The following is a 27830-nucleotide window of genomic DNA, read 5'->3' as shown; positions in this document are numbered from 1 at the left end:
TAACTTGAGTAAAAAACGCGACATAAGTCGTCTTGACCAGCGCTTGGCTCTGGTGCTGCGTGGAAGCGATAAGAGAATCGTTAAGTGAGCTGCCAAACGGTGCCATGGATTTGGAACACACGGAACCGGTTCTGAACAAGAACCGGTTTCCGAATTCCCATCCCTATCAATCAGTCAGTCGATGTTTGCACTAGTGTTGTGCCACTGCCTTTTTTTTGTCCCTGATACTAATAACTGATACCTGGCTGTGCAGTGTTGGTCGATACCTATACCATCTGTTTGAAATTGATGTGTGTGTGTATATATGAAGAACTGCATAGGCCTACTGCTTGGATGTACAATAATTGCCATGATAGCTTTGTCAAGCTGCTGCCTACCTTTGCGAAGCCGGAAAAAAACTAATACAAAGTGAATCCAGTAGAACATTATATTGCCTACCTGAAATGGGTCATAATAATTAAATATACTTTTGGCTCTCAAAATGGAATCAGTGCTCTATTTGTTGGTACTCGACGATACCGATACCACCATTTTAGTGCTGGATCGGGGCCCCGCCCGATACTGGTATCGATGCAACACTAGTTTGCAGAACTTATTAAGATTAAGTCACAGGTTTAAGTCACAGTTTTCTTAAAGGTAATGAGGTGTTAAAATGCTTGGTTGCTTTACCAGTGATCTTTAACGACCTGTCCTATTTTTGATCAGTGTCAGTGACTGTTTAATGGACAGATGTCAAGTCCTCAAGACTGTAACATTATATTTTAGCGATCAAAATTCATTTGTAATGATATTCTAATTAACTGAGATGCAACTAGAAAATGAAAGGTCAGGCTGATAAAAGAATTACATAATATGAAAAAACTAGTCCTGTAGTATCACCTGATGGCTGTACAAATGTGACTGATGATATGACAAAAGAAAAACAAAAGTAAAGTGAAAAAAAACAAGCAGGAAAGATTGATATCAAATCGAGGAGAAAAATTTGGCGGCTGAAAGAAAGAACAGGCAGCCATCCACCCCCACCAAGCTCAGGAAGCCCTCCGTCTCCATGTGCAGCACCAGATAAGGTCGCATTAATCAAAATCTGCCACTTTCCAAAAAAACACAGTGCATGCCATCAGCCCCCCTCCGTGAAATATCTGTCACTAAAACAGAAATTTCCATATTTAATGGAAAAGCTTTATATCACCAAAAAAAAAAAGCGGAGAGTGTGTGGGCTGGGGGTGAAACGAACTGAGCTGGTTGGATCCGTCAGCGCTGTCATTAGTTTATACACTTCAGACTGTGCGTGGCGCCTTGGGGATCATTTCAGTTTAGCTCTGATTCAGCTGTTATCACTTCAGCTGCACGGCAGAGCTGGACAAAGATTGGTCTGCTCCAATACAATCACTGCTGTAATAACAGTTCACCAAAACACTATTATATTGTCTACTCTACATCACAGAGTCTCTTTCTTCACCTGCTAGAACTTTATTTATTTATTTGTTCTGCTACATATTCTAACACGGTTTAAAGCAGGCTTTGAAAGCCCTTCAGCACAACGGCTGCCAAATTTACAGTGGCGTGCAGGTATTTCTGTTTTTTTTTTTTCCTTTGTAATTTCTCCCCCTGATTTGCCTTCTGTGCTTATGACGAGGCTGCAAACTGCCTTTCTGGCATTACCTGACATCAGATAAACAGGTGGTGTTTATCCTTGTTTTTTTTCTCTCAAATAAGCTCATTTTTTCATCTTTTTTGTTTTTATGACTGCCTCCCAGCCGAGCGACATCAAAGGGAATGGCAGATGATGTGTGGTTAGTGCGGAGCGTGCCGCGGGGTGCTGGGGGGTTTGGGGACTCTGGCAATAGAGAGGGGAGGTGGTGCTTTCTGGATGGGTTAGCTGCTAAGGGGCCAACCCCAGGCTCAGGCTCATCCTGACCCTTAACCTCTGAGCCAATTTCAACCCAGTTTCTGTATGCTTCTTCTTCCTTCTCCTCCTCCCGACATGCCTTCCTCTCTGCAGCAGCTGCCAACAGAATTACATCAGTGTCATAAAGCCCTCCTCTTCTGGTGGAGAGAGGAGGCTTAGCAAACATGAAACAGAGTGGGACTCAATGCAGCTCACAAAGGGCAGAATCTTAATGCTCTCTATTTAACGGAAGAGTACCATAAACACCAAGACTGGTGATGATGGTTTTTATGAACAGATCACAAGAGAGATCAAATCCACCATGCTTTAAGTATATGCTGTGTGTTCCCCAATTCTTTCCTTTTTCAGGTTGTAGATGAAATAAAAAAAGAAATGTCAGTTGGATGTAAAGCACTAATTCTTGAAACTTTGGCAAAAACATGTCCCACTAAGAAAAGTGCTAATTCTGTTGGAAAGAAATAACATTTTCATGAATAAAAACAATCAAGGTTATAATCAGGGGGTCCTTTGCACAAATGTAAGGTTCTTTTAAAGTTTTTTTTATTTGATTGTTAATTTAATGATTATATGCTAGCCCATTGCCTATAAAATCAGTTGTCCTTGGATAGGAGATAATCATTTCAACTTGATTAAAAAAACAAAAAGTAATAATTGAATTGAATAATATCTTTACCAAATGAAAGAGTACGTTTTAATATGTATTTAAAACTACAAACAGTGAGTTTTGAACCATATTAACCATTATTTTGTGATTGCTCAAAATGTGTCCCACATATTTGTCACCACCGTCAGATATTTATAAAAAGCAATAAAATCAGGCAACTAAAAGGTCAACTACATTCCTGAGGACCCCATTTTCAAATCTTCAGCTCTACTGGATTCCTTAAGGTCACTCAAGCTCCTGTAAGTTTGCTATTTTCTCTTAAACTTGTTCATGTTTTTGGACACTGCTAATGTCACAACCATAACATGTCAACACCGTCTCTTTTGTATAAAAAATATTAGATTAGATTATGACATAAATGTTTACTTTTTAAGAAGAGGTCTAAAGTAGCTAGCAACAGAGGGGAAACAAGATGGCTAATGTGAACAACTCATGCATATCATGTGAAAGAGTAGGATTTTGTCACCACCGTCAGACGTCACCACCGTCAGATTTTCTGTCTGACGGTGGTGACGCACAGTCTGACGGTGGTGACAAAAACTAAAAATGGTTCTCAACGGAGGCTAGAAAATAATTGTTGATCTGTAATGTTTCATTAACCTCTTTTATATTTTTATTTATGTAATTCCGCCTAGATTTCTTCCATAAAAAAATGGTTCTCAACGGAGGCTAGAAAATAATTGTTGATCTGTAATATTTCATTAACCTCTTTTATATTTTTATTTATGTAATTCCGCCTAGATTTCTTCCATATTGTATAACCCTAGGGGATGGGGTGTGCCTTCCCTGTCTCTCAATTCACTATTATGCCATGTTCATTTGGTTTACATCATTTGGGATGTACATAGTGCACCTACTACCTACCTACATAGCACATAGTATACAATATTCCTTGTAACCTATGGCAGGGCAACATTTAACCAAATCTAACATTTACTGTAATTCCCCCCAATTTCATAGTCATTACACTCAACTTTGACTTTATGTATTTTAGGAAGTTATGGCTAGGAAGCAGCTATCTGTGGAGGAAAGAAGGAAAAGAAACAGGGAATATCAAAAGAAGTGTAGAGAGAAAAAACATAGTGATGAAGAGTTAAAGGAGGAATACCTCAGAACAGAAAGGCAAAGATGGAAGAAGAGGGTGAAGGAAGGGAAGATAAAAAATATCAATGATTTGAATGAAAGGGAAAAGAGAAGTCAGAGAAAGGCTTGGAAACGTAAACAAAAAGTATCAAGAGAACGTAAGAGAAATGGCTCAGATCGCCCAGAAACTTCCCCAGACAGTCCAGTGGATCAGGCCATACACGAGCCAGCTCGGAGTAGACAGGCTGTAGCAGGAGAAAGGGAAAGAAAGAAAACAAGAGCAAGATACTCGAGAGAGATGAAAGCTATGAGGAATAAACTTAAAGAGGTAACAAAGGAGAGGAACAAAATGAAAAAGCGTTGGCTACGAGAACAAGCTTGGAATAAAAAAACACAAGACTCACCAAGAAATAAAACAGAGCAGCTGCTGCGGGGAAGCCAACTCAAAAACCCCTCCATCAAGAAAACTCTGCTATTCCACAACGCACTTATTCATGAATTGAAACAAAACAATTCTGCTCACAAGAACAAGAACCTGACTCTGTCAGGCAAGGTTCTGAAAAAATATCGGCTAATTCACCAGACAAGGCAATTTGGCATAACATATAACACACTGCGGAAGAGGAGGCCTACTGACAAAAAACCTACATATATTCAAGCAATTACTCAGAAGGTTCAAAATTTCTACCATAATGCAGCACGAATGACAACTGACAAACAGGACACAATCACACGCAAGAAAATAAAGCATCAGAGAATGATTCTGACTGATACACTTTTGAACCTCCACAAGGAGTTCACCAAGAAAGAACCAAGAGTGAAGCTCAGTTATTCAACCTTCTGTACCTTACGTCCATTCTATGTCACAGCACCAAGACCATCAGATCGTAAGACATGCCAATGTCAGTACCATGAGAATGCTAAGCTGATGCTTGAAGTCCTAACAGAAAATGGCGTCATCAAATCTGGCAAACTGGAGGATAGTTTTGAACTTGTCTGCTGTTCACAGACAAGCGAGGCATGTCTTCTGCGCTCCTGCACCCGGTGTCTCCACAAACATACACTTCCCACACCACAGCAAGACCAGACCAATGTTGAATGGCAGCAATGGGAACGAGTTCAGGATCAAACAGCAGATAGGCTCCACTTCAACACAAGACTTGTAACACACAGTGGCACGCTGGGAGAGCTTCTTCAACAATATGAAGACAAACTGAAGAAAGAAACAACAACACACGTGTGCTTAGTTCAGAACCAGACCAGAGAGTACAGGAGCATGATTGAGAAGTGCAATGTTAGCACAGTAATTGTGCATGTGGACTTTTCTGAAGTGTGGAAATGCAAGTATAGTTCTGAGGTATAGTCATGCCATTTTGGTCAGAACCTCCCACAGCTCAACCTGCACACTGGCATATACTATACAAAAGAACAGAAGACAGGCTTTTGCACAGTATCAGAATCCAAGCGACAAGATGCGTCTGCCATTTGGACTCACATGGAACCAGTCCTGACTGACATTCGTTTAAAGTTTCCAAAAGTTGATACTATTCACTTTTGGTCAGATGGCCCCAGCAAGCAATACAAGAACAAGAATAACTTTTCTCTCCTCTGCAGTGTCCCTCCAACTCTAGGTTTCAAGAAAACAACCTGGAACTTCTTCCCCACCTCACATGGGAAGGGAGCCCCTGACGGCATTGGAGGAACTGTTAAAAGGACAGCAGACAACCTTATACTGCGCGGGAATGACATTGTGAATGGGAATATCTTCCATGAGATGGTTGGCAAAAGCCTCTGTAGCACTAAGCTCTATGTCATTACTGAAGCTGATATGCATCCATATGATGCACTCCTTTCTCAACCACTAAAACCTGTACCTGCAACAAGAAAACTCCATCAGGTCACACCGACATACCAAAACGACTCTGAGATCTATTGCAGATCACTGTCCTGTTTCTGCAGTGAGCCACAGATGTGTAAGTGTTTCAGCCCAACAATATTCCAGTTGACTGCCAACACACCCGGGGTACAGGTTGAAGATGATGGTCCTATACCAACGCAAAAGAGGAAAGGTCCTTTGGCAATGTTGATGGAGGAAATGGAACAGGAGGAAAGTGAGCAAGAGCCAATGGAGCTAGAACAACTGACCAAGCCGGGACCTGATGGGACTGTGACAGATCTATCTGATGATGTAGTTCATTGCGGTGATTGGCTTGCTGTCATTTATGACCAGAACTGGTGGTTAGCAAAGGCTGTCACTGTGGACGCCCATCATCAAGATGTGAAAGTAGAGTTTTTCCACCCTCATGGGCCCAACACACAATTCTATCCAAAAAGAGGGGGAAAGGATATGTGCTTCATTCCATTTGACCATGTTCTGGTCAAACTTATGGAACCATCATCACCAGGTCGTGTAAGCAGGACGAGGGAGATATACAACCTGTCTGCTGAAGTCATGGACTTCATAGAGGAGAAACATATACAGCATATACTTCCTGATAAAGATACATGAGGGTGAAGTGATGTAAAACAGCCAGGGAATACTCACAGGAGTTCACAAATTATTATTATTATTTTTGTGCCAGATGTGTTTTGTGGTATTTACACAGAATGCTTTCTGTATTTTTAAACATTTCATTTTATGGAAAAGGGACTGTAAAACATAGTTATTCATTTATCTGTTCTTCACATCCTATATAAAATGTATAGTATAGTTTACAGAAGAATATGATATTATTTTATGAGTGGGGGGCACTACATGACAGTTTAATAGGAGGTCAGTGATGATTAATGATTTTATTGCTACAGGTAATGATTTATTTTTCACATATTATTAAGGGGTACTTTTATTAATGATAGCCTGTTGCTAATTGAACATGTTTCTTATTGAATGTTTGCCATATTGCTCACAGTTGTTGTTATCTGTTCTTGATATGGGGATGGGGTACTTTTAATAATATTGATATTTCTTAATTGTACCTTAAATTCCTTGAAAAATATTTGTCACAGTGCTCATGATTGTTATTTTTTTGGACCAAATAGTTAAATAAAGTTATTAAGCAAGAAACCATTGACTTGAATTGTATACAGTTTGGAATTGTATCTTGAAATGAGGCCACTGTCACCACCGTCAGTTCTAAAGTAACCACCGTCAGAGGGCTTTTTATTTGTTTTTAATGAATATGCTTGCAATATGTTTCTTCAGTGCTGTTCTCTCATTAAAGTAATAGTCTTTTTTAATACAAAAATATGTTTGTTAAATAAAAAAACATGCCTTTTTCTATTAAGGCTTAAAGTAAACGTTACCTGATGTTAGATCTTTTAAAGGACTACAAGTAAAACAGTTAAAAAAAATTAACAAAAATGAATATTCAACATTTAACAGCATAAATGTGTGCTAACAATGCCAGATAAAGATTTAAAAACTCTAAATACTTATTAGACCAAATAAATAAAAAATAATTAGCTTTTTATTGTGTCTGATGGTGTTGACAAAAACAAAGTAATAACTGGAAAAATGCCTATTTTATGAAAGAAATACAAAATGAGGAGGTTGCACCTGTACACTGCTGAACAGCCAAGACCTTGGTCTATAAAAATATACCTTCAGATTTTGTAATCCAACTAACTTTTTATTTTCAAAATTAAAACCTGTTTTATCCAAATTCCCAAGAATCAGTGAAAGGCATGATAATCTTAAATAAACAAAAAGTTTTCATGTAAACCAGAAAATATATACTTTTTTATCCTAATTCCAAATGCAAGTAACATAAATATATTTCACTTTTACTTTTCTATATTTTCATTTTGGTACATCTCTGTATACCCTTGTATATGGAGAATAGAACGTCACTATATCAGAGATCCATTTAGAAACCTGCTTTAGAAATAGGGATAACACAAATTAATATATAATCTATATAAATAAAAGTAATCCCTATTAAAATATTAATTAGCATGTGTTTAATTAAGATATAATGTACCATTAATAGATTATTTATTGAGAACAATATATTGGATGTTTTGGCCAGGAAGAAATCTCTAGATGTAGCTGGAACTATTGGTTCTAAAGACACAGATTTACTGAAAGGTATAGTGGAAGATGTTCGCAAATTTTTGAAAAAAACCTGCTCTCTCTACTTAAAAAAATAAAATAAAAAATGCACGTGCACAACTCTGTATCCGTCTCCGAGAGGGAATGCCTTTAAACACGTGCGAGAGCGTGCACAAGCTAATTTTAGTCATGCACGCATACAAGCTCACTTTCCAAAAAAAGATTTGCATTTTTCCCCTCTATGTCAGTCTCACTACCGATAAGTGAAAAATATCACCAGAATGATGATGATTGACAGTTAGGACCTCCACTTATTATGATGAACCATCCAGAAAAGAACATCCTCCACTATACCTTTAAGGATTTATAGTATACGTGGCAGATAGTATAGATAGTATTTGATCATCTTCACTTGTGACAGTAAGCCTCACAAGTTTCCCTTAAAATCACGTAAAACTACCTTTTCAGGAATTATTTTTGCAGCTGGAAAATGCATAGCTCTGAGTAATGATGTACTTAATGATGAGAATTTTTATCTATTTTTAATATTAATCTGGGGGTGTTAGTGGTCCCCAGCAGGTAAGCAATAAACAAAACAGATACACAGCTAACATGTCCTCAATTAGGTGGTTAATCACAGACAGAAACCACTCCATCAGTTCATCCAAACTAACAACTACTGTGACAGCCTCCTCATTGGTTTCAGCAGACGGATAAAAAAAAAAAAGAGAGGGAAGTCCTCTACAGAAAATGGCTGATTGGCTAGCAGCTACCTAGCAGCTCGCTCCTTATGCATCTCAGAGTAGAAGTGATTGATTGAAGTCATTACACTGGTGGAAAGACTCCTTACCTGGCTAATCCGGGAGTGATTTTAGCTGCTGGATGACAGATAGCCACATTACAGTCTAGAATCAGCTGCTCGATGAGCTGTCCTTCTCAGGACTCCCTCAAGGGATTTATGCAAAATAGCTTGTGTGATATAAATTCTAATATTTTCACAGATGATAATGCAACTGTCTGAAAACTATGTGCATCTTTGACACAAAACAACACGTTTTTCAGCACTTTTACATTTTAGAGACTGATAGTTTATACATTCATTTAGGGATATTTTAAACTTTATTGTCACCAACTCACTAGTTCATCATGTATTAAAATTTTAAACAAAATAATATTTTTTTTTTTTTTTGCTGAAAATTAAGTTTGCTGAAAAGAGTTTTTGTTTTTGAATCCAATTTTCAATTAGGTCTGGGGCTGGGCAGCCCATCTATTGTCAGAAACAGAAACAACATAGTTCTTTTTACTGGTTTGCCCTGTGCCAGCCATAAATCCCCTGGAAAAAAGGAAAAGTTGAGCATATAATAAACATAAATGAGTATGGATTTCATACAAAAACATAATTAATTTAGAATATGCAGGGTTAAAACAGTTTCTGACTGCAAAACAAATATTAAAAACAACAACCTTCAATCAGAAATAAAAAATAGCCCACATTGCTCCGTAGAAAACTATAGTTCATTGGCCTTATATAATGTTTTTTAATCTTAAATGTTATTATTTTTGTTTATTAGTATTAAGTAGAAAATATTATAATACTAGACGTTGGAAAATATAAATCTGTGTTTTATAATTTATACTGCATTTCAATAATTGACTGAAATAAATACAATTTTCAAAAATACTCCAAATAATCAATTATCACCATGTTTGATATTGGATTTTAATTATGGTAATCACACAGGAAATTTATCATTCAGACTGCAGTCTTTGAGTTTTAAATAGCCACATGTATAAGACAGACAGCCCCTAAAAGTTTCTATGGAGAACCCCCTTGTAAGAATATCTACTAAACTTTACATATTTAAGCAAATTATGGTTTATGATGATATGTAAGAAATAAAGAGAGAAGAATAAATATCTACAAAATAATTAAGTGTAGCTTAATGTTAAATAAAAAGAACTTTCAAATGCCAGACTTTCCCTCTGCAATTCACACATCAGAATCTCTGGAGCATTTTGAATCTCAACTGGTCCAACATTAATTTTAGCCCAACCCTGATTCATCTCTTCTATTAGTAGTGAATCTAGTTTGCTCTCACACGTAGAGAAAAAGCACAACAAAAAACCCTTGGTTTGGCAATTAGGAAAAGGCAGAAATGAACAGCCAACACTTTGTGTGGGTTTAAGGATAAATGATGGAATAATTTCCTAAACACATGCATGAGCCAACTGTTAAGGTTGCTCTTCATTGCGTGGAGTTTTGAGAGGAAGATGTAGAGAGACATCATGTAAAGAAATGGATTGAGATGAGGAATAAAATAGTTTTTCCAGAGAATGCCATTTTGGATTTGTCCATCATCCTATTTTTGGAGCCAGAATTGGCCATGTTTGGGTAAGAGGTTGGAGCTCTTTGTGATAATTAAAACCTCGTAGAAAAAAACGGGCTTCAAGGGAAGTGCTCAACTTTCAGTACCAGTTTTAGGCCATTTGAATTTCTTAACCATTGCCAAAAGATCAAAATCCACCATGCTAAAACTTAGAAAAATAAAGTAAAAAAGAGCAAATTTGCTTGAATATATACCTAAAATCCCATAAAGTGACACCTCTTTCCTGGTTTTACTTGAATAATGGCTTACTTAAACAGTTGAGCCTGCTCAGTGGTGCACTGGATCGCACTGTTGCCTTGCAGCAAGAAGATTCTGGCTTCGATTCCCAGCCTGGGGTCTTTCTTTATGGAGTTTTTATGTTCTCCCTGTGCATGCATGGGTTCTCTCCAGGTACTCCAGCGTCCAAAAACATGACTGTCATTATGCTTTCTACTGTGGCTTTTATGTTTCTCAAGGCTTTTTCGTTCCTATTTTGACTTTAAAGCACCTTAATGAATCAAAAAAATGACTTACATTTCACTTAGTATTAACTTTTACTGTATTTTTGTTTGCACAATCTGATAGTGTTTTGGTACATTACATTCACTCAGGAAAAAATTACCATCAGATTTTCCATTTCATGTCTTGCAGTACATTTACAGGTGCATGTAAACCATCAAGCATTATAAAGAATAAGGCCAACTATTACCCATTTCATTTATCAAATAGCATTGCAGTTTTTCTGCTTTTTTAAAATACCAATGGAAAATCTGTTTACATTTTAGAACTGCTTCAGCATCCTGGATTAAGGAAAAGTCATCCCCTGCAGATGGGAAGTTCAATCCCAGCCTCCCCAATACATTTCCCGGAAAAAAAAGATGAAATGGAGAAAGATCTGTTGCAATTTCTTAATTTCATAGTGAAGATGTAGAGGTATGCAATTTGTTTTAATATGATAGAAAAATAAGCATCCTATGGATTATACAGAGAGCCATTAGTTCAAGATTGTAGCTGTTTTGAAATGATGCTTCATGAGGTAGGGGAAAGTCTATCAGTCACCCCCCTCCTTGTGAATGGGCCACAGCAGAAAGTACAGTATGCAAACTGGAACCTGGGTTGCCAGCAAAAAACCCAAGATTGCGACGTCTGCCATGTGCTTGCTGAGGTTGCTGCACCAAAACACCGCCTTTTGTTCTCCTCTGCTAGCAGGAGAAGCCTGGCAGCTCAGAAATGATTCTCACCGCTCTTTCACATGCAAAACCTTCCTGTTCTTTATACCTCCTCTGCCCTATATTTCTCGGGTTTCTGCGCAACATAAAAGAGGTCTGCATGCGGAAATGCACAAAAAAGCATACATTCGCCCATCTGTCTCGCCTCCTATAGCCTCCAATTTCCCCCCCTACCCTATATTTTCTCTCCCCGCCTGCCGTTCTCCCTCATTTTTCCTCGCTGGCTGGCTGGCTATGAGGATAGCGAATCCCTCGTGGGTTTCTGGAGGGTATCACCATGGAGACGGGGCTCTGCCACACGTGTCTATAGATCCTCCTGCTGGATAGGAGGCATAGTCGGAGGTGGTGCATTCCCTCCGTCTTGATTCTGCTCTGTGGAGGCATAAGTGCAGCGAAGACAGCAGCACTGTCGGAGAAAACTGGGAGAAGGCTGTGCTAGTAAAGCAGAGAATAATTTATGCAAAAAATGTCCAAAATCATGACATAAATTCATGGAAGAAAAGGAGCGAGAATATGAAGATGTCAGAAAGAGAAGATGAATGTAAAAGGAGGCTGGGGGGGGGGGGGGGGAGCAGCAACAGCACCTTCATCCAAGCGTCAGGGAGACAAATACTGTGTGATGCTAATGACCGGCTAAAGCCTTTGCCCCCGCTGCGAACAGCCGCTAATATGACTGCTAATAAAGGCGCCGTGGAACGCTGTCGCATTCCAGCAGTCGCTCAACTGTCGACCAAACTTAGCCAAACAGGAGCTCTCTGTCTCCTGCCACTCCTCTCCCCTGACTCACATTAATGCTCCAGGAACAGGAGCCTGTTCAGTGCAATGCCTCCTGAAGGGGCTATTCTGCATTAAGGGGGCCTCTTGTTCACACTGTAATAGAATTTGTTCCATCTTGTAATGCTAAGGATGCCCTCTTTATAGAAAAATCAAGTGGTCTTTTTGTGATCTGAAGCTCTTTTCTCCTCTTGATTGCTGCCTCCCATCCTGCATACGCCTCTAAGAGGATTTCTGTCATTCTGCCAAGGAGGGGGACAAAGCAAGCAACCTAGAATGGTACCACATTTTCTCATCACTGTCCTTTTTCTTCCGAGTTTACTGCAGAATTAGTCCTCTTTTCAAATAAAATGCAACTTAATTACCTAAAGAATTTTAATTGCTAAGTGCAGTGAGTGGGATGCAAGGCCTGTGATGAGGAACGTTGCCGACAAGGTCACCCGGTGGCAGAATTGGAAGAACGTGGGAAGTTGCGGAGGCTTCCTGCAGGTTTAGTCATCATGGGTCTCTCTAGAAGCAGGACAAACGCCTTTTTATCATATAGAAAAGCTAAAGGACAATTAGGATTTAAAATGTTATAGCCTGTATAAGACATGGTAGATATATGGATGCATACAAACCAAATAATGGTATAACTATGAAAAAGATCTAATACATTATTCCCAACCAGGCAGCAATCTACATTACATTGGAAGCATTTTTTTATAGGGCACTGACGTTGTGATTTTTAAATCAACTTTCCTCAAAAATGACTGATCAAAATCATAGATTTAACATGATAGATTATCTCAAGTCTTAAGGAAATATGTTTAAACAATGGTGGGTTTCACATAAACTTATAGATGAAAAGATGCTTTCATATTGTTTCATATCATGCTCTATATGTTGTCGTAGGAAAAAAGTGTTAGGAAATCCTGATATTAAACTTAGTAAATTATGTGAAACATCATGTCCCGTCAAACATGTATAACCTGTGTGGATTTAAATAACTCTAACTTTAATAAATACCTGAAATCATGGATGTTAAACCAGTGATAACCAGTGAAGCTCATTCAAGACAGTTTATGTTACTGTTACCAGTGTCAACAAAATATATATATATATATATATATATATATATATATATATATATATATATATATATATATATATATGTATATAACCCTTTAAAGCCCGATCCAAGAATAAAATAAACTGAAAATTACTTTTTTTTTGGTATGAATTCCTTATTTGGCCTTTTAGAAAAACATGTAAAAAGAAAAAACAGAAATAAATTTTTGATATTAATAATTTATTACTATGCGATAAGTCAAGATTATTTTTTGTGTAGTCTTCTCCTGGCTGTTATCAGGTATATCTGATTGTGTACAATTGGATTTTGTGCAAAGTTTTTACCATTAAATTATGCAAAAGGTGTCAGATGCAAAACATTTCAGAAACCGTATGTATCAAATATGATACATTCGGCATTATAGGGATAAGGATAATCTGTGTACTTCAATGCTCTTAGTGCTCCAGATCGTTCACCATAAAATACCCAATGGGACAAGAGTGGCATCGGATGCAGGAGTTTGCCCTGCAGCTAGGCGGTGTGGTGGTGCCAGTGTATGGCAGCTTTGCTTCTGTCAGTAAGCCCCACGGAAACTCTGGCTACAATTTAGCTTACCACCATCAGTGTGTGCATAAATGGGTGAATGACTGGATGTAGTGTAAAGCGATTTGGTCAAGTCTCCTGACTTGAAAAAGTGCTATATAAGTACATATGTTTTACCATTCCATTAGTTTAGGCTTAAGCAATATGCAAGGATAGTGAAACTTCAATTAGATAGAGTTTTTAAAGTATTATATTAGACTGTGTATTGTAATTTTTGAGTCATAGCTGCAATATACTATATTAATTATAGCTGCTTAATTGAAATAGCTTTGGTGCCACAGATGCGAAGATTCTGCACTAGTTCTGTTTAAGTGGTCTCTGTAAATGTTTTTGGTATAGATTTGAAAAAGAGTGATCCTGTATCAGCAAAGCAGCAAAATACTTAAAGCAAATACACATTAGAGTGATTACTTTTCTTTAGAGTTATAATGCAGACTGTAATCTAACCTTGAAAAGTGATACAAGAAATGGTACCTAACTTCTGGACCACCTTCATGTGAGCTTAGTGCTAGAACCTTTGCAAACAAAGTTGGAAACAGGCTTTGGAGGAACTGACTATGATCTGTCGATAAATGTTTGCTAAAATGTTGTCTCATGGCTCTAAAAATCAAATTGGAACTTTCGTTAGTCAGAATTTCTTTCTTAGCCTGGTGTTATATTATCAGCTCAATCATGACGGCATTTTACAAAACCTTTACAGTCACCTATAGAGCTTAGATGTTACAACTTTCGTCCCTCCAAAGCCTTATTTTTTCCAACATATATTATTTGAAAAATTCTCTATAAAAGACATAACCCAAGCTAATGCTGAACGTGCAGATGGATTGGGTGCGATCTGGGCTTTGATTGACGGCCGCACACTGGCACGGCGAAACAAATATGGAGAGCAGAGAAATCCCAGCGATGATAGTTTTGCGCAGAGCTGTTGGATCTCTCCCACCGAACTTCACCAGAGACAGAGGAAAAGGGGGAAAGAGAGGATGATTCTGTGGAGGAAGCCAGCAGCGCTGACTGAGCCATACTAGTTGGAGGTGCTGGCAGAGACTCTGCCTTGCCGCTCCTTCCTCCCACATGCTCGTGTGGGGATCATGAATAAATATCTGAAACAAACAATTTTAATAATCAAAGATTACAAGCTTTCATGTCTTGTTACCCATTGACACAAAATGAATGCCAAATCATGCACTCTAATTTAAGGCCAATTCTAATACATTTACTATTCTTATAAGAAACTCATTTAATGTGTTGACAGTTCCTATGTAAACCACTGTGAGGAGTGAAGGCTGATTTATACTCAGAAACCGGGTCGTCTGCATGTGTGTCGCAGTGAATGCAAATGTGCCTCTGCCCCTTCCGCAGACACTCTGCTGGACGTCTCCAGAATTGTAGGTGACTGCAGACAGGAGGCCTCTGATTGGTGAAATCTACATCTGATCTACACTATGCATATTTCCAGCTTCGTACCTTAACATCTTGTTTTGTTTGTATGACCACCCTTGTGGAAAACAACTCGTGAAGATGGAGCAGCTAGAAGAGCGAGGTGCACGAGAATGCTGGGACCCTTAGATTGTCCCTCTTGCGTTGTGGCGTGGAATGACATAGCGCAGGCCACGCTTCAATATTGGCCGTAAATCAAAAAATATCTGCGTCATACCTCAAACTCACAACTTCAGGATTCCAAGCTCTATGCCCTAACCACTACGGCGCCACTCCCCAATGCAGTAAACTGTCTAAGTAATGCCTGGCGTATATATATACCATTATAAAACATAAGTTTATACAGTTTATTAACAAAAACTGTGATTTTGGGGTAGGTAGCTCTTTAAAGAATGACTCAGCATATTTCCAAACAGTGCCCAGGTGAATGTTGAATCAAACGTAGCATACGATGCAAACAGGAAATATAAAATACTGGCAAACATCTTGAAGCATATCTGTACTTTCTCTGACTTAACCAACTGAAAGCTTTCCAGATGTGAAAGTTTTTATCCAAGTTTCCAAACTCAGCTCAACATCTATTTCCAGGAGAGGAGACATCACAAAAAAGTCAACCGATCAGAGAAACACTTGGCTAAGACAGAAGCTATATGACATTCTAAAAGGACTTCAAATTTCAAACTTCAAACATTTTCTTCAAGCATAAAGGGCATTTCTTTTTGTAGTCAATCCCCTAAAAATAAAGCAAACAATATCTAATAACCATCTAAGGAATGTTACTGCTTTCAATGTCAACCTTTTCAGAAAGTTAATCTAAGGAAGATATTCTGCACTACACTGTGCTGTCAGAGCGTCATTAAAATTCTTTGCGCACATTCAGGTGGTCCGCTTTCTGTGATTGGCCGGTCTTTTTACCCAAAATAATAAGGCGTACTTGACTCCTTTCAAAATACGCATGCCTCCTTGTATTATTTGCTGTCCATTAGCTGATGTCGCTGCAATTATTCAGCTCAGCAACGTGTCCTTTTTTTCTGTTTTTTTTTTTTAGATGTAGTTGCATTAAGACCTGTCAGGCACCGGGCCACACTGCAGCTCAAAGCTTGACAAGAAACATTTCCTTTGGACTGTTTTATTGTTCAAAAAAACCAAAAAAAAAACAGGTAGAAAAGCAAGGCCAGGTGATGAAGCAGAAAAGGAGGGGGAGAGAACCCATGTCTATCTCCCTTTCACACCACTTCTCTCCCTTTCTACCCCTCCTCTCCTGCCTGCCCGCCTGCCTGCTGGAACTGGCCCTTGATTTATTTGGAGAGGGCCTTGGAACAGAGGAGCCAGGATGAGTGGCATTTTAATGTGCTTTCGAGATGTTTGGTCACAAGCACTATTGATCACTGTGGCGCAGCACAGCCTCAGCCCCCTCCCTCACTGTCCCACAGACCCTCTCACTGCCCTGGGGGGAGAGCTTGTCAGGCAGGGAATGAGTTTCCATGTAGGCTTAGATTAATGAAATGAGGCCCCTGGTCGCGGGTGGTGCAGGAGGTCAAGACCATTAAGGAATCCCCAGACTGGCAGAGATTTAGCCTTGACTGACTGAGTATAGATCGGCTACTGGATGGAACTGGATTGGAATATGAGTAAAGTAGGCATTGTAGATGTATCCAAAATATTTATCTTTTAACAACATATTTGAGCCTTTCATTCTCAAAAAGTTTCTTTCAATTGTACCAAATTAAAAAAAGGAAATCCAGATGTTGAACAGAGAAAAGAAGATGACGATATTGGATGAACAGAGTCCTTTTGGTTCAAATGACAGACAAAAAAAAAACACTACAAATACTGATTGTGTGGATGATTTCTTAAGTCACGTGGATGCTGCAGGACTCCCTTAGATTCGATGAATCTAATGAAATAAGATCCTTGTTGTGATCAATAGCCTGAGCAAATGGACAGATTATCAGATTACCAGATTAGGATCTTTCCCCAGGTGCTGAAGAGAACCGGATAATATATTAAAACCTGAGCTGCCTTAATGATTTAGGCTACAGGTTTGTTCTCAATTACAGTAAATTACAAACCGTTGTGTTTTACTGTTTTAAGTTTAGTTTTCAGGTGTTAGCAGAAAAAGGACCCTGATTTTGTTTTGCCTGACGGACCAACTAATTTTTTGTTTTTTATTTTTTTTTGCTTTGTTGCATTTAGGCATTCCTATTAATGAGCACATCTAATTAATGCTTTATATCCATCTTGGCAGAACAACTTCAGAACAACTTCATGCTCTGCTTCCCTTCTGTGGTTCTGCATGCATTTAACTCCTTTGACATTTTTGTGAAGCTACACAAACAAAAGGTTTTCTTTTCTATTTATTGGCATTTTATAAATATTACTGGAAAGGAAACGTTTTTTTTTTCATTAGAGAATTTGGAAAGAAGAATTTATATTTTCCTTTTTAGCCCCTGCTCTGTACACCTCTGGCTTCCAGTACTAGACAGAGTCGTGTCATCTTCAGAAATACTCAGATTACTGCATTGTTTGCATTAAAATGGACAAGAGGCTGAGTAAAGAAGTGGAGGGGGTTGAGAATTAAACATATCTTGGTGTTCAACTGGAAAACAAACTGGACTGGAGACACAACTAAGAAGCTGTCTGCAAGAAGGGACAGAGCAGATTTTACTTCCTAACGAAGCTTAGGTCCTTCAGTATTGGCACTATTATGTTGCATATCTTCTATAAATCTGTTGTGGAGAGTGTGATCTCTTTTGCCGTCCTCTGCTGTGGTAATAGTATTAGATCTAATGACTTAAAGAAGATTAACAAGATATTAAAGAAAGCAGGCTCTGGGGATTGGAGATAATTTCACAAAGAAGAATCAGAAACAGAGTGTCTTCTGTAAGAGTTTTCTCCAGATCCTTCCTGCCTACAGCTATCAGCATCAACAACACCTGGTTAAAAAATTACGTTTGACTTACTGCAATGTTTCATTTCCCTTTGGGAATAATAAAGTGTTTGTGAATTGATTTGAATGAGATAATGCTCTTCAGTATGCCCTTTCTTTTCTTGCATATTTCATTCAAAAATAGCTGCAGCTCAGTCATATTAAATGGAGAGGGTCATGGTGACGGTTACTCTTTTCCTTACATTTATTTCAGCACAACAGTTGCTTTCTTCCTGCCACAGCTGAAGGCAAAATGCTGGTAATTTGCACCCATAAAATATAAACAATGCTTCAATTGATTTCTTTCAGGGGTATCGAAAAAGGGGCCAAAATGTGATTTTTTTTTTTTATCTAAACATTGTATAATTTTTGTTTGAATTCACAGTTCTGCGCTATTTTGAGTTGGTTTAATTCATAAAAACTTGACTAACAGGTATTTTGGTTTCTCCTCTCCAGTGTGTACGGCTGCCCTTTGGCCAAGAAGCGGAAGGGTCTAGATAGACAAACTTTGGAAACCTCTCCGAAGAGGAGCACCTACCTGGATGACATGGACAACTCCACCATGGAGGAATGCTACGAGACAGACGGGACAGAAGAGATGGATGACAGGGAAGAAGACGAGGAGGGGGCCGTTGAGGAGGAGGGAGAAGTGGAGGAGGAAGAGGAAGATGTGGAGGGCTACATGGACTATAATGTTGAACAAATGGAGCATGAAGACAGGGAGAATGAGGATAGAGGGGAGGGAGAGGAGGAAGAGGAGGTAGAGGTAGAGCAAGATGAAGAAGAGGAAAGCGAGGAAGTGAGGGTAGAGGAGGCAGAGGAGGAGGATGAAGCAATAGAGGAGGTAGACTATGAAGAAGGAGAAGAGGACGACGGAGAGCAGAATCAACACCAAGGTGAGATCAGTGAAGACACATTGTTTTAATTTCATACATTTAGCAGATTTGGTAAATTTTCTGACATTGTTGCAGCATAGTTTCAAAAAAACACTAAGATAAGTTTTTTTTTTTAAAGAGGAGAATATACAGGTGCTGGTCATAAAATTAGAATATCATGAAAAAGTAGATTGATTTCAGTAATTCCATTTAAAAAGTGAAACTTGTATATTATATTCATACATTACATACAAACTCATATATTTCAGATGTTTATTTTGTTTAATTTTGATGATTACAAATGACAACAAATGAAAATCTCAAATTCATCATATCAGAAAATTAGAATATTACTGAAGACCAATAAAAACAAAGGATTTATAGAAATGTTGGCCAACTGAAAAGTATGAACATGAAAAGTATGAGCATGTACAGCACTCAGTATTTAGTTGGGCCTCCTTTGGCCTGTATTACTGCAGCAATGCGGCGTGGCATGGAGTCGATCAGTCTGTGGCACTGCTCAGGTGTTATGATAGCCCAGGTTGCTCTAATAGTGGCTTTTAGCTCTTCTGAATTGTTGGGTCTGGTGTATTGCATCTTCTTCTTCACAATACCCCATAGATTTTCTATGGGGTTAAGGTCAGGAGAGTTTGCTGGCCAATTAAGAACAGGGATACCATGGTCCTTCAACCAGGTACTGGTAGCTTTGGCACTGTGTGCAGGTGCCAAGTCCTGTTGGAAAATGAAATCTGCATCTCCAAAAAGTTGGTCAGCTGCAGGAAGCATGAAGTGCTCTAAAACTTCCTGGTATGTGGCTGCGTTGACCCTGGACCTCAGAAAACACAATGGACCAACACCAGCAGATGACATGGCCCCCCAAACCATCACTGACTGTGGAAACTTTACACTGGACTTCAAGCAACGTGGATGAAGTGCCTCTCTTCTTTTCCTCCAGACTCTGGGACCTTGATTTCCAAAGGAAATGCAAAATTTACTTTCATCAGAGAACATGACTTTGGACCACTCACCAGCAGTCCAGTCCTGTTTCTCTTTAGCCCAGGCAAGACGCTTCTGACGCTGTCTGTGGTTCAAGAGTGGCTTGACACAAGGAATGCGACAGCAGAAACCCATGTCTTTCATACGTCTGTGTGTGGTGGTTCTTGAAGCACTCACTCCAGCTGCAGTCCACTCTTTGTGAATCTCCCCCACATTTTTGAGGGGGTTTTGTTTCACAATCCTCTCCAGGGTGCGGTTATCTCTCTTGCTTGTACACTTTTTTCGACCACATCTTTTCCTTCCCTTCGCCTCTCTATTAATGTGCTTGGACACTGAGCTCTGTGAACAGCCAGCCTCTTTAGCGATGACCTTTTGTGTCTTGCCCTCCTTGTGCAAGGTGTCGATGGTCGTCTTTTGGACAACTGTCAAGTCAGCAGTCTTCCCCATGATTGTGTAGCCTATAGAACTAGACTGAAAGACCATTTAAAGGCTTTTGCAGGTGGTTTGAGTTAATTAGCTGATTAGAGTGTGGCACCAGGGGCCATCAATTTTGAACCTTTTCACAATATTCTAATTTTCTGATATGATGAATTTGAGATTTTCATTTGTTGTCATTTGTAATCATCAAAATTAAACAAAATAAACATCTGAAATATATGAGTTTGTATGTAATGTATGAATATAATATACAAGTTTCACTTTTTAAATGGAATTACTGAAATCAATCTACTTTTTCATGATATTCTAATTTTATGACCAGCACCTGTAATCTCCCAGAAAAGAAAAACACATTTTTTTTGTGTGTGTGTTTTATCTGATTTAACCTTTTATAGAGATTATCAGAAAATCTATATTTTCCATACAGTTGATGATAGCTAACTTCTGCAGGGTGGTTTTAAATGACTTCACATTGACACCATGTGTTTTACTAACTTTTAAACAAAGCTGAATACATTTAACAGATAAGTGAGTCTTGATAATTAAAGGCAGTGGACTGTACCAATGATAAAATGGCAGTTGGAACAGCAGCAAGAAGTTGTAGCATTATATTTGGTCATATGCTCCTGCATCACACTAACTAGAAGGGTAAGAAAAAATACATCTAATCTAGCAAGTCCAGTAAAAAAGAAAAATCCTATAATTAATGCATTAAGTAACCACCTTTTCTGGTTTCTTCAAATAAGCTGTTTCCTTTTCATCTGAATTACGAGCTCTGATCAGCAGTGGAGATAGCCTGAGATGCCACCATGTTCACGAAAGGCTTAGATCTCATTACTCTGGAACCAAGTAATTGAATTTAGAATCAGTTCAGTTCAGTTTGTTTATATAGTGCCAGATTTCAGCAGATGAAACGGGTCAATCCCCCTGTGCTGTTTGCAGAACCTAATCAGTGCAAGTTCCCTTCAGATCAATCTATTTTATGGAAATATAAGCCATCATAAAGTCACACCCCTTGTGCAACTTGATTGTAAATGTTATGGCTATATGAGTTCATAGTTGGGTAGAATTTAAGCATAGCTTTCTTTTTTACATATTCTCTGAAAGAGCTGTTAAGGTTTAAAAATTAAATTAAATTTCTGATAACTGGCCTACACAGTATTAGGTAAATAAAACACTACATTTATCTAAAGAATACAAATAAAACAGCAGATCAGTTCATTCTTGTCACTAATTCCTGCCTGGCATATCAGAGAAGTGTCTTCTGCAGATTATTGGCCTTAATCTGTTTGTTTTTCTGTCCTGAACGCTAACTGCCTCCAAACATTTGTCTTAGCTATGCCTTTAATGATTCTTAAATAGCTTTATAGCCCATCCAGTCAATGGTGAATGGGTACCCACCTTTCTTGTGCCCAGTATAAGCCCTTTAAAAAAATATGGCTGTACAGTGCAGCTTGCTGAAGACGTTGACATTTTAATCTGATCGGAACCTTAAATAAGAAATGAATCTAAAGGCAATAGTTTAAAAAGTACTTTATGATACATACCCATACAGAGGGTTGGCAATACTGACCTATGAACCTTACGAGTCTGCATTCACTTAAATGTAATAAATAAACAATATTTTTGATGCTTCTTTTAGATTTGGCCATTTTCAAATCTCTAAATGAAAGTGTGATCTAAATGAAGAGCAAAAACCCTCAACAAATTTCACCCTTTAAAACCAATTGTATCATATTTGATACATGAGATATCTGCATCATCAGTGTGATCTTTCTGATCTTAAAAACACTGACTCACACAATGAGACACATTTAGTGAACAGAATGTGTATATGACGTACTATTCTACAGAAATGCCTAATGTATCAAAATTGATGCAAATAAATGATCTAATTTAATTTATAGAAAATCTATATTTTTTTGCTTTCATTTTTCAGAGTTCAATGACAACTCTATATAGAAAAATATAATTTTCTGTCAATTATTTCATGGTCCAGACTTTAAAGGGTTTAGAAGACGCTCACTTGTGAATTATGCTGTTTTTTGAAGGGGCTTAAGGGCATCATATATGGCCTTCCATGGGGCCCTGGTGCTTTAGCTAAAAGTTAAATCTCATCTCAGTTATTTGACATCAGAGATGGCAAAAGTACTCACTTTCCATACAGAAAAAGTACAGATACTTGTGTTAAAAATACTCTGGTAAAAGTGGAAGTACTGATTAAACTTCTTTACTCAAGTAAAAGTAACAAAGTACAGGCTTGTAAATTTACTTAAAGTATAAAAGTAAAAGTAGAAACCACTTTTTTCATGCCGTTGCCTACATTTTAAATGGATGTCTGCCAATAGGACTAGATCTCCGTTGTGTTCATTTTCAATCATCTCGTCGTCCATACTACTATGCTAACACCACCGCCACCAAGCTGCAATGATTTGCCGCGAATGAATACCGCCGAATCTGTCGATTCATCTTGTAGTGGTGCGTCAAATGCAACGTAGACTCCCATCCAATTAGATTGAATTTGGTATTGATGACATGAAAAATAATAACTGTAACTCCATTGAAATGATTCAAAACTAAAGTAACAATACAATTTTTTTTAAATGTAAGGAGTAGAAAGTACAGATATTTGTGTAAAAATGTAAGGAGTAGAAGTAAAAATTCGTCATAAAAATAAGTAGTAAAGTAAAGTAAAAATATCAGAAAAATCTGCTTGAGTATAGTAACGAAGTATTTGTACTTCGTTACTTCCCATCTCTGTTTGACATTAAGACAACCATAGATTTAGGGATGTGTTGAATAATGCATGCATGAATTAGTCAACCTGAACTGAATAGCTTCACATTGCAAATACAATTACACTGTTTATATTTACTTGTGAAAATAGGAATCTCTGAGTTTAAAGTGAAGACCAGAGCTCATGACTAAATCTGATTGAATATCCCAACAGCAACAATGGATGCTTTTTAACCTATTCGAAGTAAAGTTACCAAATTTTAAAAGAAAAAGATTGAAATCTTTAGGTCTCCTTATATAATAGCATGTATAATAGCTGTGCTCAGCCAAGTTTAGGTTTCTCCTGTAAAGTCCACCTAGTTTCGGAAGTAGGGTTTTAAAAGCTCCTACCCAATCTGTTTGTTTTCTTCCCTTCCCTTTGTGATGCACCAAACAGCAGTTCTGGCAGGTTTCTCTCCAGCAGATTTGGCTTTGCACCCACGCATCACGATTGGACCTGACAGTGCCTTCAAGTCCAATTAAGAGTGAAGCTCAGACAGAGAAGTGTGTTAACCCTGTTTGGCGCGCAGCTCCATCCGCCCAAAGTGTTGATGTGGCATTGCCGCCGCCACTGTGCTCCTATTTTCTTGCAGACATGTGAAAACAGCTTTTCAGACTCCTGATCATTAGAGCCCATGGCCGAGGTTTTTATTATTTTTCTTTTTCAGAACACTGAGATTGTGCCACTATCTCTGACCCGTCTCTGTTTTTATCTGAGGCAAGTTGTCTGCATCTACCCTTTATAAGTGCTATACAAGATTGCTGCTGTAGGAGTGATTTTTTCCCCCTCTATAATCATTTCACATTGAAATGGGAGCATTTGGACATACTGCATGAAGACTCTTCAAGGATACATCATCATTATATTGCTGGGAGGCAAATTCCAATCTCCAGGTGAAATTCGGGAGCTTCTCTCTGTTTTTAGTTTCATGCCCATCCATTGTCTCTAATCCGAAGTCAGTTCAGGGTAGTGCAGCCCCTCTGTTTCTTCCCTAATCTGTCTCGCTTCTGTATCCCTTTTAGGGACCTTGATTGCTCCTCAAATTGCTTTCCTGTGCCATGTTTCATACCATCAAAAATTAAACTTCTAGCGCTGGAGGTTGCTGTAAGAAGACTTTTTCTGTCAAAATATGTGCTTGGTCATTCGTGACCGTTCCATCTTCCTGCTCTAAAGCCCTCACCTGCCAGACAGCAACGTTGTGTTACACTCATTAAACTTTAGAGTGTGGAAATGTGTATAACGAGCTGCAGAGCATAAGTAGAAAAAGGAACATTTCCACAAAAACAAATTTACACCATCTTTGTATTTTGTCAGTGTAGTTAAATTGTAATTTTTGTGTCAAAAACTACATTACTTGACTGCTATCTACTCTTTATTGTTTCTTGTTGTTTTTTAAGAGTTTTTTCTCATCAAAGGTGAAGCAAACTTTTGTTCCTTATGCCTCGGCATGTTAGCAGGGGCCTCCGGGTGCAATTTCTCCACAAGAATGTAAGAGGCGAATGTGACGCCAGTATGAGCAATGTGCTCTCGATGGCACTGGCAGACACTGGAAGTGCTCCAGGAGTGAATGCTTGGAATTACTGACAGAAGAGGTTCAGTAACCTTTGCAGCCTGTCAGAATCAATTAGGCAATAAAAAGAATTCAAAAGACACCAATGATTTTATGAAAAGAAGAATTTTATAAACAAAGATAAATACCTGCGGACAAGAGGCCGTTATGTTAGTGCTTGAATGTCAGATTATTAGTTGAAATGTATGTTTTGAGCCAAATATAGGTTTAATATAGGTTCAATAGGATATCGCATTAAATAGGGCTCCTACAGTATACAGTCTGGAAAAGATTGGAATTGATTTTATATAGTTATCGAAAAAGGGAATAAGAGTTTGGGGATTTTCATTCATCCATATTTTTTTTAAATTACCTTAAATATGGAACTCTGAAAACTCGATGACACGAGAAACGGCCAGGAAACATGTTAGAATGACTATTAACTGTAAAGAGTCTTTCAAAGCTTTGTATGCTTTAAAACCAGTCCCTAATAGTTTATGAATAACCATCATCTTTTAAAAATATAGATGTTGACAGTATAACGTAACGCTTTTGATCATCAGCACCAGTGATGTCAAACTCGTTTTTAAATCAGGCCTCTTGTGATCATCAAGTCTTTGAAAGGGGCGGTTAGATTTGAATAAGGGAAAACCTTGATTTTATAATTTTATTTACAAAGAGCACCCTTCTCAGGTTTTTACAAATTTACACCCATTTGATTTTGTACTTTGGAGTTTAAAAGCACAAATGCCTCTGCTTTATAACAAATGTTTTGATTCTTGAGGGCGAGATATATTGATGAGATGAGCCAGATTCATCTACACCATTGCATATGCAGCGTAAAATTTTGAATTTAGCTGTAATTTTTTTGCAGGGTGTCTGCGGGTCAATAAAAATCATTAAAAGTCATTAAAGAAAAGTCATTAAATTATTATTTTTAAAATAAGGCTTTAATTGGCGTTAAAATTCATTAAATGTGATTATCGGTGGCATTTAAAACGCTTTATTAAAATAAAAAAAAAGGTAAATAAAAGTAAAAACAATTTCGTCAGATATATTATATCAGACGGTAACTGATTCCGTGTGTTTGAGCGGAACTGCTTCTGGTTGACCGTAAAGCCGTATGTTCAGCAAAAAAGCTTTAGGCGGAAAAAATTTTGGGATTGGGCGAATGCAAATTTCAACAACAGTGGCTGGAAAATTAGGAATTGGAGACATGGCTGCAGCCTCTCTACAGTAAAGATGACGAAGAAAATAATTATATAATTATTTCTTGGTTTTGTTTTTTTTTCAAATTGGAGAAAGAAATGCTTAATTTTCTGCTGCCGTGACACCTCCCAGCCTTTGAAATCAATGAGATAAGCTATGTTGGGCTGCTACAGTAGCAAACCATGGGATAACTTCCACCAACACATACCTTGTTGGAAGTATAAACAAGCATATATAAGTAGCTTAAACTTTTCATGCAGTCAGAAAAATTAAATATAATACAGTATTTTTCTGTTACAAGCATATAGCTAGCACAATATCACATTATTATTGTGGTTGAACAGTAACTTATCAGTATTGCCTGTCCATTAGCTGCTTTCACTGATGGAGTTGCAATGTTTAAAGACTAAAGACTTTGTGAAGCCGCTTTGTTATTAGACATGGTTTTTCAAAGCTGTCTGGACTAAAGTGCAGGTCAGAAAGAATCTATATATTTACTGGTTTGGAGCTCCCTTAGCTCCCATATACAAATGTCCATTATTTATGCAAATGCTTTTTTCCTTGGTAGTTTGAAAGTATTTTTGATTTTCACATCCTTTGGGAGTGTTTCTAACTTTGCCAGGGCGTCCATGCTTGATTTAGCAGAAGGGGGTGGCACTGATGGGATCTACCTGCTCGCATTGTACGTCTAAAAACCACGTCGGACTCAGCTCCGCAGTGAGATGGCGCTACTTTGGACTGAGCCATTTTCCCACGACGGCCGACTGCATTTCATACATGTTTGATTTTTCTCTTGACCTCCCGATTCCTGATCAGGAAGTGGTGGCGAGAGGCTGATCGCCCCTCGTTACCCCCGGTACACTACACAACACACGATGCACGATCAAGCTGAAACACACAGTGTGTATTTGGCTTAAGTTATTTTTTACCAATTATTTTCTTTAATAATGACATGTGGGTGTAGGTTGTTACAGAATTACAATGTAAACTTGGTTTAAAAAAATAACATACTTTGAAGAATCCTGGTTTTCCATCAGGAGTACAAGGGGTTGGTGAGAGCATTTTTTTTTTTTTTACTGAACTTAATAGCTTCAGTTTAGTTCAGGTAAATTTTACTAATGGGATAATACATGGACATGAACATTGGCATTTTAATATGTGAAGTCAGCTATGTAGCCACTTTCAGTTCTCCTCAGCCTCAAAAACCAAACCAAAGTAGCCTATTGACATTTTCTTTGCATACGGCTTGTTGATAATTTGGCTCCTAACATAAGTAAATGTGATTCCTCTGCACGCAAAACTTACAGGAGATGCTACCCTTTTGTTTTTACTTTAAACAGATGAATGCTATTTCAGCTGTTGTCTGCGCTGCCCTCTCACACACCAAGAGCTGTCTGTGGACATCAGGGCACTGCATTAGCCAATATAGGAAAACCACATTCACTCATTAAGTAATTTTTTTTACAGTTAGAAAGATGATGCTACTAAAATCTTTAAAAACATACACACTTTAAATTATCTGACTCGTGTCCTTGGCTCATATTAAGGACAATCTTGACATCAAGTAAAGACTTCTATAATTCTTCAAACCTCTGAATTCATTTTTTCTTATCCATCAATTTATTCTTATGTAGCAATTTAAAGAACATTTTATTCATAATTTTCTAGATTTTTTCTTTTTTTTACTCTTTGAGGCTTTGTTTCTACTAACGCGTGTAGTTGGGCATTTCCCAATGTGCCGCATGTGTTTCAAAATGAGGAAGACAAGGCAAGCAGAGAAAAAAAGAAGTATAATATACAAACATATACAAAATAATATACATTAAGACCCTTAAAACACACAGAATCCAACACCCCTTACACATTCTTCTCAACTCTAGCTGTATATAAT

At 38.0% G+C, this 27830-nt stretch overlaps 1 protein-coding gene across 10 annotated transcripts in view; it reads left to right on the top strand.

The window, feature by feature from the left end:
* The window catches only part of myt1lb (myelin transcription factor 1-like, b), a 111594-nt gene that overhangs the window by 31029 nt on the left and 52735 nt on the right, over positions 1-27830 (top strand). For all 10 annotated transcript variants that reach the window (XM_038292729.1, XM_038292735.1, XM_038292734.1 and 7 more), the window contains exon 3: positions 18553-18992. In XM_038292729.1, coding sequence (XP_038148657.1) covers positions 18553-18992 — 440 coding nt within the window. The remainder of the gene's footprint in view (positions 1-18552; positions 18993-27830) is intronic.

Source organism: Cyprinodon tularosa, unplaced genomic scaffold (assembly GCF_016077235.1).
Source record: "Cyprinodon tularosa strain WSP-4 unplaced genomic scaffold, ASM1607723v1 ctg316, whole genome shotgun sequence".
Taxonomy (NCBI): Eukaryota; Metazoa; Chordata; class Actinopteri; order Cyprinodontiformes; family Cyprinodontidae; genus Cyprinodon; species Cyprinodon tularosa.
The sequence above is the reverse complement of the archived record's forward strand: the minus strand, read 5'-3'. Positions and strand labels throughout refer to the sequence as shown.